The 13,911-nt window shown below is 60.2% G+C and overlaps 2 protein-coding genes across 4 annotated transcripts; one reads left to right on the top strand and one right to left on the bottom strand.

The window, feature by feature from the left end:
• The first annotated feature begins 12 nt into the window (after positions 1-12).
• Positions 13-4,935, top strand: HSD3B7 (hydroxy-delta-5-steroid dehydrogenase, 3 beta- and steroid delta-isomerase 7). 3 transcript variants are annotated; one of them, XM_034988824.1, is made up of 7 exons: positions 13-378; positions 718-889; positions 1,103-1,258; positions 1,511-1,619; positions 1,698-1,797; positions 1,972-2,134; positions 2,663-4,935. In XM_034988824.1, exons 1-7 carry the CDS (start codon positions 202-204, stop codon positions 3,076-3,078), a joined length of 1,293 nt encoding a protein of 430 aa, XP_034844715.1. In that variant the 5' UTR covers positions 13-201; the 3' UTR covers positions 3,079-4,935. The 3 variants fall into 3 exon arrangements, with proteins under 3 accessions (XP_034844715.1, XP_034844714.1, XP_034844716.1); XM_034988823.1 differs by having other exon boundaries at positions 13-388; positions 722-889; XM_034988825.1 differs by having other exon boundaries at positions 259-378; positions 722-889.
• A 50-nt stretch (positions 4,936-4,985) lies between these two features.
• STX1B (syntaxin 1B) lies at positions 4,986-13,613 on the bottom strand. Its single transcript, XM_034988820.1, has 9 exons — positions 13,545-13,613; positions 13,232-13,331; positions 13,036-13,110; positions 10,482-10,555; positions 9,987-10,095; positions 9,731-9,804; positions 7,640-7,777; positions 7,427-7,537; positions 4,986-5,844 (listed from the first exon to the last, which is right to left on the bottom strand). Exons 1-9 carry the CDS (start codon positions 13,563-13,565, stop codon positions 5,836-5,838), a joined length of 711 nt encoding a protein of 236 aa, XP_034844711.1. The 5' UTR covers positions 13,566-13,613; the 3' UTR covers positions 4,986-5,835.
• Between the last annotated feature and the right edge of the window lie 298 nt (positions 13,614-13,911).

The raw sequence follows: 13,911 nt of genomic DNA, 5'->3' as shown, positions 1-13,911 counted from the left end.
ACAGCTGCTGCTGGGCTTTTGGCATCCTGGGAAATCCAGCAAGAGGGGAGGACTGATGTCATGCAGTAGGAATGAGGTCACTGCACCCGCTCCGTCCTCAGTGCCCACCCAGCAGGTTGTGGCTTCCCCAGCCTCCTTCCCCAAGTTCTTTGCTGGAACCAGCTGCCAGCGGACTGCAGAGTGGCCGCCAGGGGGCGCCCTATGGCAAGAGTGCTGGGGACGGAGGGGTGGAGGCTGGGTTGGTGTCTGTTCCTGGAATGGGCCAGGAGGGAGGAGGAGCAAGCGGAAGGGGACGGTGTGGTGGCCGGCTGGCCCAGGCGTCGAGAGAAGACGGCCCGTCCGGTGGCCAGTTTGGGTATCCTGGGAGCGTGGCTGCAGGTAGGCCGAGGTGATGCCAGGGCCCCAAGGTCCCTTTCCCTAGTCACAGCCCTTCCCGTCTCCCTCTCCTTTCTTCCTCAGCTCTTTACCTCCTGCCCTCCATTTTTGTCCCAGAACCACCCCCTCCAGCTCAGCCCCTGAGCCCTTCCCAGACGCCAGGCCCTCAGCCTTCTTCTCTCGGGGGCTGCAGTTGGCAGGCTCAGAGGGCAGGTAGCCTGGCTGCTGCAGCCCCAGCTGCAGGTTCGGGAGCCTACCAGGCCAGAGGCGGCGGCGAGGGGTAACAGGTGTGCCGCCGGCACCGGGTATGCGGGGGCAGGCAGCTCGGGTTCTCTTCCCCAGCCAGGCATGGCCGAGTCCACAGAGGTCCGGAAGCTGGTGTACCTGGTCACAGGTGGCTGCGGCTTCCTGGGGGAGCATGTGGTGCGGATGCTTCTGCAGCGGGAACCCCGGCTCTCGGAGCTGCGGGTCTTTGACCTGCACCTGGGCCCCTGGCTGGAGGAGCTGAAGACAGGTGACCATGGTGGGGAGGGACGCGAGGGTGGGGTGGGCGGACTCCGCTGGCCGGGGTGGAAAAGATGATGCATGTTTATATCTTCCAGTGCACATGGATGGGATGAATGAGTCACCTTGGGAACATGTGGCTCCTAAGGGGGTAGGCTGAGCCCAGCAGCTGGCCGGCGGCCCCAGCTCTGACACTGCCTCTGGCTGTCCCCATCCCTACCAGGGCCCGTGCAGGTGACTACCATCCAGGGGGATGTGACCCAGGCCCACGAGGTGGCAGCGGCTGTGGCTGGAGCCCACGTGGTCATCCACGCAGCTGGGCTGGTGGATGTGTTTGGGCGGGCCAGCCCAAAGACCATCCACGAGGTCAACGTGCAGGGTGAGGTGGCTGCTTGTTCCCCACCCCCTCTTTGACCTTGACTTCTGGGATTCTCCTGTGTCTCCTCTGGACACTCCTGCCCCCGCCGTAATGGCGGGTCCGGCGGCCCTCAGCCCCGCTGTGGTTTTCCCTGGACCCGGGGAAGGAAGCCCGGGGCCGTCATCCAGATTTGAGTTGCGGGGTGGGAAAGATGCAGAGAGGGAGGAAGTTGTAGCTCGGGTCCACCCTTCCCCTCCCCACCACCTCTCCCAGGCACAAAGAACGTGATTGAGGCTTGTGTGCAGACTGGAACACGGTTCCTGGTCTACACGAGCAGCATGGAAGTTGTGGGGCCCAACATCAAAGGCCACCCCTTCTACCGGTAAGCTGAGGTTCCCCTCAAGACTCTAGGAGCCCCATCTCCCCTCAGCATTAAGAATTTTCCCTCTCTCTCAACTAGGGGCAATGAGGACACCCCCTATGAAGCAGTCCACAAACACCCCTATCCTTGCAGCAAGGCCCAAGCTGAGCGGCTGGTCCTGGAAGCCAATGGAAGGGAGGTGAGACAGGAGGCGAAGAGACACGAAGCCGGGGTGGGGAGGGCTGCCAGTGCCGGCGGGGCTTCTCTGCAGCCTGCCCTGGGCACCTCCCTTCCATCTCCAGTTTGAGGGGGCCGGGCCAGAGGGCAGGCTGCCGGGTCCTGGGCCTTCACCATGCCTGCCTTTCGCCCCCAGGTCCGTGGGGGGCTGCCCCTGGTGACGTGTGCCCTGCGTCCCACTGGCATCTACGGCGAAGGCCACCAGATCATGAGGGACTTCTACCACCAGGGCCTTCGCCTGGGGGGTCGGCTCTTCCGGGCCATCCCAGCCTCTGTGGAGCACGGTCGGGTCTATGTGGGTAAGGCCCCGGCTACACAGCGGGGAGGCTGAGAACGGGGCAGGGCCCGCGTCGTCCTGGGTGGGCGGTGTGCGCCCCCGGCCAGCGAAGGGTGAGCCACGCGTGGGCCGGAGCAGCCGGATGCGCGGGCCTTGCCTGCACGACCAGAGAGGAAGCGGCGGCCGTGCGAGCTGGGAAGGCGAACGGAAGAAATAGGTCCCGGGCCGAGGACAGGACCGCGGTTACGGGAGCCGCATCTCCCCGGGAGAGGCCAGGGGCAGCACCCGCACGGGAGCCGCCGAAGCAGTGGCCTCCACCCAGGCTGGCCCTGGAGGGCAAGTGGCTACAGGGGCTGGGGAGAAAGCAGCCTTTACAAGGGCCGTAGTTACGCGGGCGCGTGCACGTGAGCCCAAAGCCGGGGGCGGGGGCCGGGGGCCGGGGGCCGGGGTGGGGGGGCGGCTTGGACACCGGCCGGCCCGGGAGAGGGCAGCCTCTCCGCGGGCTCCGGGGCACTCGGGGCCACAGCCGCCTCCCTTCCCCCACCGGTAGGCAACGTGGCCTGGATGCACGTGCTGGTGGCGCGGGAGCTGGAGCGGCGAGCGGCACTCGTGGGCGGCCAGGTGTACTTCTGCTACGACGAGTCGCCCTATAAGAGCTACGAGGACTTCAACATGGAGTTCCTGGGCCCCTGCGGGCTGCGGCTGGTGGAAACCCGCCTGCTGGCGCCCTACTGGCTGCTGATGCTCCTGGCTGTTCTCAACGCCCTCCTGCAGTGGCTGCTGCGGCCGCTGCTCCTCTACGCGCCCCTGCTCAACCCCTACACACTGGCCGTGGCCAACACCACCTTCACCGTGAGCACCGACAAGGCTCAGCGCCACTTCGGCTACGAGCCCCTGTTCTCGTGGGAGGACAGCCGGACCCGCACCATCCGCTGGGTGCGGGCCATGGAGGGTTCGGCCCAGTGACGGTGGAGCTAGGGCCTGGAGCATCCATCCGGGTCCGGAGCCCTCAAACCCTGGAGGGGGGGGGGGGGGGGGGGGGGGCTGCAGTCTGGAGCTGGAGCAGGGGTCTGGGGCCAGCCTGGCTGTCCCTACAGCTCTCCCCGTGTCGCATCCACGAGCCTTGAGTCGGTGTCCTTGTGCCTCTAAGTTCTAGGGCGGGGCTTTGGGACAGGCGTGTCTTCACTCTCAACCCAGGCCTGACGGCTGGTGGGCGAATGTCCGATGCCCCTGATGATCTCAGCCACCCCGTCCCATTTCTGGCTTTTCAAGCAGGAAGTGAGTAGCACTTCCACGGGCTTCGTGCTGGCCTTCTGAGGTCCAGGCCTGGATTCGGGCCTCCATTCAGCGGGAAGATTCTTTCTGGCTCCTCCCACCACCTTTGGCCCTCCTTGGGGGTCATAGTCCCGTTCTTTTAAAAATATTTATCAGCTTTAGACAGCCCTCTCTTCTCTTCAACGAAGCCTAAGCAGATCTGTGCATTCTCCCTTCTTCTGCCCGCTCCACCCAAATTAGTTCCTACAATATTGTGCTGTACATGGCCGAGCCCTGGATTAAAGCTCCCTACCCAAGCCTGTGTCCATCTACCTGTCCGCTCCCCCCTCCTGCCTCCCACCCTGTCTCCCCCTCCCCACGGCGCCTGTCCCATGTGGAGACAGAAGGAAGTGAGCACACAGCACGCCCGCTGTTGGATTGGTTGCTATTTCTCCCGTCCCACGGGGCCCAACCCGGCCCGCGGTGGGGGTGGGGGGGCTCTGGGGACAGGACATGCAGGGCGGGGTGGGGGGGGCAGAATTTTCCTGTGTTTTATCCATTTGCAACTTGGTCACCAATAGAGAGAGATGGGACTCTGAGGGCTAACAGGAGAGGGTGGCCTGGCTCTGGGCCCCCAGCCAGGCCCCAGGAGTCCTGTCCCCTCCGGAGAGGAGAGGGAAAGAACTCTAGAAACCAACGGAGAAACAGAAGGGGCAAGGGCTCATGTCAGCAAACACGGCTACGTCACGTGACACGCCAGCGACACGGAAACACACGCCAACGCACACGGCTGCACAGCGGGCGGGGGGGCGGGGAGCCGGGGGCCACCCATCTTGTCCTGTACGGGGCGGGCTGGGGGGACAGGGCGAATGCATAGAACACATCATGTACACACGCTCAACGCGTGGCAAGAGCGTGCATCGCCCGACAGGCACATGGGATGGACACGCAGTGTGCTTCGTGAGAGGCAGGGCTGGGGGGGGGGGACAGGAAAGCAGCGAGGCCCGGCCAGGCCCAGGGCCACCCACGGGGCACACATGGGCTTGGGGGTCGCAGGTGCGTGGAGGGAGAGCCGCACACACTCGTCCCAGAACGTGCATGACACCAGCCCCCAGACAACGGTCCACGACACACACCGACACAGCAGCCGACAAGCGGCCGTCACATGATGTGGGGACTTGAAGAAGCTGCGGCACAGCAGCCCCTCGGGGATCCTCCCAGAGACGTGGGCCTGACACCACTCACGGAGGCCACGGCAACACTCCAGCCGCGGCTCCGCCCTCGCGCTCGTGGCCCCAGGGCTGTGGGAATTCCGGGAACACCGGGGCTGCAAGGCCGTCCTGGCTCGGCGGCAGGAAGGGAAAAGGGCGGGGGTGCCGGGGCCCGTTCTGACGTCCCCAAAGGTGGCTGACATGGGAGCACGAGGGCTGTAATTAGATGCCGGGGCAAACTTCCCGTCCTGCAGAAGGACATTCTTGGAAGGGACGGGCAGGCTCCCCTCGTCGAGAGAGCCCACCGTGGGGGCTGTAACGACCGGCCTCACACAGGCGGGGCTCAGACAGCTCAGGTAGGGAAGGGGTCAGCTACAGGAGCTGGGGGGGGGGCGGGCGGGAGGGGTATTGTGTTCTGGAAGGCCACATCTGCGTTGGCTCCCTGTCTCTGTGTCTCTCACACTCACACACACTGCACAGGAAGCGGGACCCTGGGAAACAATCTGCACACACGTACGCGACCCCTTCACCCTGTGCACACGCACGCCCAGCCCTGGGTATACACTCGCGTCCACGCGGGTCCTTGGCTCAGGCACCTCCCGCCTGCCACCAGCCTCGCGAACCCACCCGTGCCTCGGGCAGGTGTGGTCCACGCAGCGAGGGAGGCGCTGGCCTCTTCCTCGCCCTCAGACACCCAGGCCCGTGGGCCACCTCAGTCTCCACCCGGGGCAGGGTCGGGGACAGCCATGGCCGACATCTAGCAGGAGATGTGTCCAGGGGAGGGGTCCCGGGACTCAGCTCCCCTGGGGCGGAGGCCGCCACACCGGCAGAGCCCGGGGCCTCCAAGGGAGGGCTGAAGACACACCCTGGCCTCTCCCAGTTCTGCGGGAAACGTGTGCAAGGCGCGAGTGCCCTCCTTTTCAATCGGTCCGGGGCAGCCCTGGACATGCCCCTCACCGGTAACACGTCCCACAAAGAGCCCTTCCAGGCGGCACCGGCGTGTGGGCAGCTTGGCCGCGTCGGCGGACATGGCCGCGCCCGGGGCTGGGGGGGCACCCGCGCGGGGCCTCCTCGGCCTGGGCACGTGTGAGCACACGGACGTACCCCCGCTCTCCCAGCTGCAGGGCTACCCTCTGGCAGAGACATGGAAAAGACTGGCACGTGGGCATGTGTGCACGGGGGCTCGGAGACCTGGCAGGGCAGGAAGCGCCAGTTGCACAGTGTTGGTGGAACGGTGTGAGGCCACACCAGATGTTGGTCAGCAGCTCTGGGGAGAGAGGGAGAGGGCAAATACAGCTAGGTGAACCACCCGGGACGGGGCACACAGGTTTAAAGAAGCACACACGTGTGCACAGGACACACAGGCGGGCAGAGACACACTATGTAGAAAGCCTCACACTCACTCACACACACACACTCACACACACAGTCTACATAGCACAGAAATACAGATTTTTTGTGCCCACCCAACACGGAGGGCTCCGTCTGAGGACAAGACCTACCAACACCTGAAGCACATCCTGGACACACACGCACACGCACGCACACACGCACGCACACACGCACTCCTCACACTACCTGCTGGGAGAAGTGCACACGTACAGACAGGCTGAGCTGGGTTACGGGTACGTGTATGCTTCCACTCACCTTGGTTACACTCCACAGGCTCACAATGCACACACGTCGTGCACACGCGCACGCACACGCACGCACACACACACACACTCCCTGGGGTTTGCTCAACATCACACCGGGGTGTCTGCCATGGCCTCTGTGCACCGGGGCTGACCTGGATCGTCCGCGAATGCGAGTGTGAGCCCCCGTGCACTCACAGCCCGCCGTCTCTAGAGCAGGCACGGCGGAGGCGGGGGTCATGGGAGGAAGTGCTGTTGTACCGAATCCAAACACTCAGACACAGAAGTCCACGTACACCGATGGCGTCCGTGGAGCTGTGGCCACACACACACACACACCTATTCACAGAAGACAGAGCGGGGCTTGGTGGGCCCCTGGCCACAGTCTACACAGGACAGGCCAGGTGAAGGGGGGACGCTCAGACGACACACAGACTTGAGGTGGGGGCCAGAAAGGTGATTTGGTGCTTCTACACACATCTACACACAGACACACACACACACACACGCTGGGGTGTCCACACGTCTTGAGCATGTGCCGGCGGCATGCATGTTGGTGTGCATGTGTAATCACGCCTGCTGCTATCTACGTGCGGGGCCGGGGGTGGTCCATGGCGGGGTGAGGTCCAGGGACTCCAGGGTCTGACAGGAGGTGGGGAAGGGGGGCTGCCTGGGTCTGTCTCGGGGGTGAGCCTGGAGCAGGGGATGGAGTGAAAGGGGTGGTGGGGGTATTGCTCCCAATGTGGTGGGGGAAGGGTCTGGGAGAGACAGGCGTGGGGGGCCTACAAGCCCAGCGTCCCCCCAATGGATGACGCCAAGACCACCCCCAGCACCACACAGCAAATGATGATCATGATTTTCTTCTGCAGGCAGAAAGGGTTGATAGGGAAGAAGGACGAGAGAGAGAGATAAAGAGAGACAGACAGATGGGGGGGAAAGATGGGGGAGGAGGTGTGAGGGAAGAGAGGAGGGGAGAGAGAAAACAGAAAAAGGAAGGTCAGAGCCAGAGATCAGAGATAAGGCCTCCCTCTGGATTTCAACACTCAGGTCAGCCCTGGCCTGAACCTAGCCCCAAGCGCTCCGCTCCAGCCCACCTACCCCGCCTGCCTGTCCCCATCCACAGGCCTGCTCGCCTCCCCCAAGGCCAGCCTGTTCCCACCACCACTGCCCCCCACCCCCAGGCGCCGGCCCACTCGTCACCCCCCACCCTCTTACCCTCCGGGCCTTGCTCTGGTATTTCACAGCTTTCTTGGTGTCGGACACAGCTCGTTCCACATAGTCCACGGAATGTTCCACGTTGTACTCGATGCGGTCAATCATCTCACCCTGCAGAGAAGATGTGCATAGGATGGGGTGGGGGCTGGGCTGGAGGAGGGGGCACCCCAGGGATCTGCAGGAGGCTCCTAGAAGGTGGGGGAGAGGCTGTACCTGGCTTTCCACGAGCATGGCCATGTCCACAAACATGTCATGCAGCTCTCGGATGCTGGTTTCCAGTTTGATGATCTCGTTGTGCCTCGTCTCGATCTCATTCAGTGCCTGCTTTGTCATCTGTGAGTCCATTTTGATCTAGGGCAATAGGGTGGAGGGCAGGAGGGGAGGAGCTGCAGAGCCCCCTTCACTCCCGTAGCAGTTTGGATTCTGCAGCCAGAGGGTCTGGGTTCAAATCTGACTGTCATTTACTAGCTCTAACTGTGGGCAAATTGTTTAACCTTTCTGGGCCTCAGTTTCCCCACTTGGAAAAGGTGGATGATGGCAGTGCCCACCTCCCAGCGTTCTTGTGAACGGTAAGTGAGTTACTATGTATCCACCAATCAGAACAGCATCTGCCTGGCACACAGTAAGCACTAAAGAGAAGTTTGTTAAGTTACAAGAAATAGAAGTTGGCCTGAGCCCACCACCTCACCCAGGGCTTCCTCTAACACACACACACACACACACACCACCAGGGAAGCCCAGGGAAGAGCAATGGGGGGGGGGGGTAGAGTCACCATTAATACTGGGGGCCCCTGTCTGGTCAAAGGCAGAGGACCCAGCAGAGAAAGCAAGTAGAAGCAGAGAAGGCCCAGATGAGAAGGCAGTGTGCCCACTCTGGAGCCCCCATGACATTAGGCGGGGGAGAAATAAAGAAATGCACCGCAGCCCTCAAGAGTCAGGGAGAGAGATTAACTCCAACCCACAATCGGATATTCCTGTCCCCCCCACACACACCTGGCCTGAGCCAGGCCACTCGCTTCCCAAACTGCTCACTGTTCAGACCTCATCAAGCCATTCCTCTGCTCTGAAACCCTCCAGGGCTCCCCACGATTCCTCCCTGCTCCCCACCACCACCACAGGCTGTACACCTCACCCTATCCGGGGCTCGTTCTCCCTTTCTGGCTTCATCTCCTACATATCCGCTAAGAGCCAAAATCATCCAGTGGCTGTTTGGCAAGTGGTCCTCTCTCCCTGTCTTTGTTCAATCTGTTCCCTTTCTCTAGTGGGCCTTTCGCCCAGCTCACCATGTCCAAATATTCCCTGTTTCTTAAAGCACAGCCCAATGCCACTTCCCCCAGGAAGTCCTCCCTGGCTCCAGTAGTTAACCACTACCTTAGAGCCTGTCTGCAGGATGCACATCCCTCAGGCAAGATCCCGACCACCCTGCATTGTAACGACAGGTTTCCATTGTAATGATGGTGGGTTCACTGGCAGGGATCAGATCTGTCGTCTTAGAACCCACCAGGCTCCCCTCCGTTCTCAGACAGAAGCCTGGGCAGAGCTGTTTGGGAGGGCTCCAGGCTAACTGGCCCTAATCAATTTGCTCAAAGCTAATTTAACAAAGATCAGTTCTCTAAGTAACAGTTTGCTAAAAACTGCCAGTCACTGAAGACACTCGAGTTCTGGTCTAGAAATCTTAACCAGAGCCATTCTGCCATCAGAAGCAGAGACAGAACTGGGCAGGCCAAGGCAAAATCTACAAAGAGAAAGAAGAACTACAGTGGGGGAAGCCCATTCACTCACATTTAAGATGACAAGGGCAGGGCAGGGCGTAAAACTTTAGCAAAACTAAAACTGGTATTTTTTTTTAAATTTCATAATGTAGGCAAGTTAGTCATTTGGTGAAATGACCTGCTTCAGTAGGCAGACGTCAGAGCCCTAAGTGACAGGAGACGGCGGATCTGAATCCTGGCTCTGAGGCCTTGGGCAACTTATTTAACCTCTCTGGTGAATCTCTGGGTCAGATGTCCTCATTGGTGAAATCTGGCTCCCTCAGAGGCTGGTGGTGAGGACCGAGTGAGATAGCAGGCAAGTGTAAATATGTAAAAGTGCTTAGAACAGTGTCTGGCTACTCAAAATGCTGACCATTTTTATGGGGGTGCCTTCCTGCAGGCCCTGCTCCCATGGAAATCCCCAGCTCCGGGTCCTGACTTCCCACTGTTTGTGATTCCAGGGTGGACTTAGGACCTTAATTCAACCTCAGCTCGGGGAGGGAGGAGAAGTAAATGTTTTCCAAAGCCAGGCCCACCCCCACCCGGGGCTCACATCATCCGTGAAGATGGCCAACTTCCCGCTCTCCAGCATGTCTTCCAGTTCTTCGTTCGTCGTGGTCCTTCCAGCTGTGGGGAGAAAGGCCTCCGTGCTCAGGGACTGGGCCAGTCTGGGGGCCTGAGGTAGTGGGATGGGGCAGAGACCCAGGAGCCCACCCTCCCACCCGGCCTTAGGCCTCCACGGAAGGCCCGGGGCAGCCACGGAAGAGCGCTGGGGCAAGCCTGGGAACTCTGCAGCGGGGCACACGCACTGATCTCCAGCTGCCGCTGGATCCGGTCCTTGCAGCGGTCCCGGTACTTGGACTGGGTCGCGTTATATTCGGTCATTACTTCCACGAACTTCCGGGACAGTGTGGAGTGCTAGGGTGGGGTACAGACACATCAGGAGGCCGGGACAGAGCGGGGCGAGAAGGCCAGTGGAGGGATGCAGTGGGGAGGAGAGGCTGAGCTGGCCTACGGCCCTTCTTCAGCTCGCGCCGCGATCCCAACCCCGGACAAGCGCTCAGTCCCAGGACGCCCCCGCCCCCGCGCCCTCCCGCAACCCCCTAGCGTGCCGCGGCCCCGCCAAACGCGCGGAGATATGGCCCGGCCCCGCCCCCCGCCCGAACCCCGCCCAGGCGCCTCCTTGGCCACGCCCCGCGCCGCTCTGGCCCGCCCACTCTCCTTTCGCGGCTCCCTCCCGGGCTCCTTCCCCAGTCCGATCCGATCCGGTCCGGTCCCCGCCCCGCCAGGCCGCGGCCTCCTACCTGGGTCTTGCGGATGCGCAGGTCCGCGGAGGAACGGTTCAGCCCCTCCTCTTGTTCAATGCTTTGTTCGATTGCTGCGGGAGAGAGGGTGCAGTGACCGGCCGGGAGACCCGGGGCCTGTGGGGCGGGGGTCCGGGACGTGGGGAGGGTCGACACCCCGAGGCAGGCCCCGGGCCTGTGAAGAGATGTCACACCCATGGCGAGGGCAGACAGTAAAGGATCCAGGGTGCGGGTGAATAGAGGACAGGTGTTTCAGGGGGAGGGGAGATGAGGGTCGGTGGGTCACCAGGCAGAAAGGGGCTACTTGTCCTGGCGGAGGGGTTAGGTCTTAGAAAGGGCCACAGCTGTAACTCCTGCTTGACCCCACGGGGGTCTCCAGTACGTGGGGAACTCTCCACTTCCTACAGCCTCTGGAAAGAGTGCAGGAACCCATCCTGCGGTTTTTCTGGCGGAAGGCAGGCACTTCCAGGTGGGTCAGGTTCTAGTGGCCGCCTCTTTCTTGGAAAATTCTACGCGGAGGGAGGGATGTCCGCCAAAAAATAGCTCTCCCCCCAAGCCCTGGAAGGTGATCTCTGTTTCGGGAATTCCCACTTCTAAAGGATGTTCTGGAAAAGCGCACAGATTAACTGGGATTCCTGCTTCTGGATCATGCACTCCTGACATCTATCCTTCAGATTTTCTAAAAAAAGAGCTTGCCTGCGATAAGATCTACAGTGCTCTGAAAATACAGCAGGGATGAATCACCAGGCCCTCCAGAACTGGAAGGGGCTCCAGGCCATTCTTGAGAACATCACTTCTTTGTTCTGCTGGCAGCGGGAAAAGTTGGGGGCTGAAAAGCACCCCAACGTTCCCCTGCCAGCAATGGTGGGCACAGTGACCGAGTGACACCTGGCCCACCTGCTGCAGGAAAGGCCAGGAAGGCACAGCACACCCAGGGAGGTCGCAACCTCTGGCCCCTACAGGGACCCTGTCGTCAGACTTGGGGCTGGAGCCAAACCCTGCAGTGGAAGGTCCTTTAGAGGGTCTCATTGACTTCTTACAAGAATCTTGAGAGTTCAGTGGTATCAGCCCATGGATCACACTAGAACCTGAGGTTCAACTGGGGAAAACGGGGAAAACGACTCACTTAAGGTCACACACAAAGCCTGAGCTCATGCCACCAAATAGCTGGAGAAAGATGGCGGAGAAGAGAATCTTCTCTTTTTCTGGAGGTCTGGAAGGTCAGCTTCTCTATGTCACTGCTACTTTTCCTAGCTTCCTTCTTGGTCTGTTCCCGGACCCCTAATCCGTGGAGCCCACCTCATGGTCTTACAGAGAGTGTTAAGGTGAGAGCTCGGTGGGCCCAAAGAAGTCTTTAAGCTCAGGGATTTTTAAACGGTGTTCCATGGAACCCTGCTTCTGGGAAAGAACCTCAGGGGCTGTTGCTGGGAGTAAAGGGGAGACCAGCTGGGTAGGGCCCTGGGCCTCCCAGCCCCAGTTCAGCCAGAACAGCCTGTCTTTTATGTATTGTATATATTGGAGTTCTTTGTAAGATTTCATTTAAGGAAAAAAAAAAAAAAATTGCTACCCCTTGAAAAAAAAAGCCTGCTTTGAAGTTGCTTCTGTTTTTCTTACTGTGCCAGTGAGGAAGCCGAGGGGAGGAATGAGTTGATGATGGAAGTTGTCCAGAATTGAGTTGATGATGGAAGTTGAACTCCCTCTGCCTGGATTTGTACTTAATGTGCTCCCAGTTTAAGTCATTTTCCTTTCCAGGATACAAGTGTAGAAGGCTTATTTTTACAGGTCAGCACTGGAGGCTCACACATGACCTCCCACTGAGTCCGGGAAGTCCCTGTTCTCAACTCTCTGGACCCAGGTCGGTGTGGCCAAGGCCAGGTACCTGACATGGTACCTTTTCCCCAGTGCCCCGCAGTGGGCCTCAGACAAAGTACGTGCTTGGCAAATGTTTTCTGATACTGAATCTACCACATCACGGTAACACTGCTATTCCCCTGGCACCCGCAGACAAGGAGGTTCCCAACCCACAGTGCTTTGGGGGAAGGTGGTTATTACCAGCACCCAAGTCCTTAAATTAGAGCGAATACATAAGGATTTGGCAGGTCCCTCCTGAAAGCTTGCCAACTCCTGATGTCAGCCACACAGTCCAATCTGTCCTGAGCCGAGGATACCAGTTCAGAAGCATTTGCTGAGCCCACCTACTGGGTGCTTAGCGCTATGCCCGGCAACTGTTCTGGAGAAATAAGGATTTAATGAAACCGAAGCCACTTGCAAGACTCTCTCTTCTGGTGGACCTTCATGCTGGTGGATCCAGCAGCGCTCAGATGCAACTTGGGCAGAAACCCTCCTCTCCCTCATTTCTTTGCCATGTATCTTTCTCCAAAGAATCTGGAGCAAGGGGCGGGGGGCGGGCGGGGGGGAATCTGGGGTTTTGTGCTTTCTCACTGTTTAGGAATCTGGGTCCTGGAAATCTGTAGACACTCCTTACAGAAAGACATGTTTGGTCTAATGAGGGCAGAGTTGTTTTTCTCCTTAGTCTGGGGATTGCATTCCTCACCTTTCAACTTGGACCGAACCTTGTTGGCTGTCTTCTTGATGTCTGCAGTGAGGTCCTCCAGCTCCTGTTTGGTCTCTGAGGGGAGAGCCAGAGCAGATGAGAAGTCTGGATGGGAGCCCAGACCCCCTCTCCTCCCTCCCCCCACGCACACTGTCTGCCCCCATCCCCCTCGCAGCTGCCCAGCAGCGGTACTCACTCTCATCTGGGTTGGGGGCGGCCAGGATGGCACTATGCTGTTTTTTCACTTGCTCCACATCCTCTGACAGCTTCTCAATGCAGCCCCGGATCTCTTCCACCTGGGGCAGCAAATCAGCTGTGCCCAGCCAAGTCGCTGAGCCAGGCAAGGGGCCCTGAGGGCTTAGTCAGGGTTCGGGTAAATGGGCCAGAGCCGAGGGATGGGTAAAAGGCCAAGAGGGGGTAGGAGTGGGGAGCAGGGGTGGGAACAGGGCAAAGGGAGTCGTTGGCCGGGGGCCAGCTTCTGGGTCTGGGAGCACTGGAAGCTCCGTTACCTGTTCAAAGAACTCGTCCATGAAGTGGTCCCGATCCACATGGACCACCTCCTCTTCATCATCACTGTCTTTCGCCTGGGAGGCAAAGAAAGGCAGAATCCTACCCTGAGCCTGATGCTCCCAGCTCTAGGCTCAGAGCAGGGGTCTGAGGAGGTGTCATCTGCAGGGGGCAGGTCATTCGCAGGGCAAATGCAAGGGCCCCAAGCGGTCCGAATGAACACCGGAAATCTTGTGGAACAGGGTCCTGGAGGCCAGGCAGCTGACAGCCCAAAGGACACCTTGGAGGGAATTAGCAGAAGGCACCCTTTCAAGGGTGGAAGTGGACCTGAGAATGCAGTCACCCTGGAGGTGGGTGACACCCAGGACA

This window comes from Mirounga leonina, unplaced genomic scaffold (genome assembly GCF_011800145.1).
Source record: "Mirounga leonina isolate KUSES-001 unplaced genomic scaffold, KU_Mleo_1.0 Mir_454, whole genome shotgun sequence".
Lineage (NCBI taxonomy): Eukaryota > Metazoa > Chordata > Mammalia > Carnivora > Phocidae > Mirounga > Mirounga leonina.
Note: the sequence above shows the minus strand (reverse complement) of the source record. Positions and strands in the feature narration are given on the sequence as shown.

Coding starts and splice junctions, on each gene's coding strand:
- STX1B (XM_034988820.1), bottom strand. CDS start 13,565: ATGGACGAGTTCTTTGAACAG. Junction 10,556..13,035: donor GGTTCGGTCCAAGTTGAAAG/GTGAGGAATGCA, acceptor TCTCTCCCGCAG/CAATCGAACAAAGCATTGAA. Junction 7,538..7,639: donor CCATGCTCGTGGAAAGCCAG/GTACAGCCTCTC, acceptor TCTTCTCTGCAG/GGTGAGATGATTGACCGCAT.
- HSD3B7 (XM_034988823.1), top strand. CDS start 202: ATGGCAAGAGTGCTGGGGACGGAGGGGTGGAGGCTGGGTTGGTGTCTG. Junction 1,259..1,510: donor CCACGAGGTCAACGTGCAGG/GTGAGGTGGCTG, acceptor CACCTCTCCCAG/GCACAAAGAACGTGATTGAG. Junction 2,135..2,662: donor GCACGGTCGGGTCTATGTGG/GTAAGGCCCCGG, acceptor CCCCACCGGTAG/GCAACGTGGCCTGGATGCAC.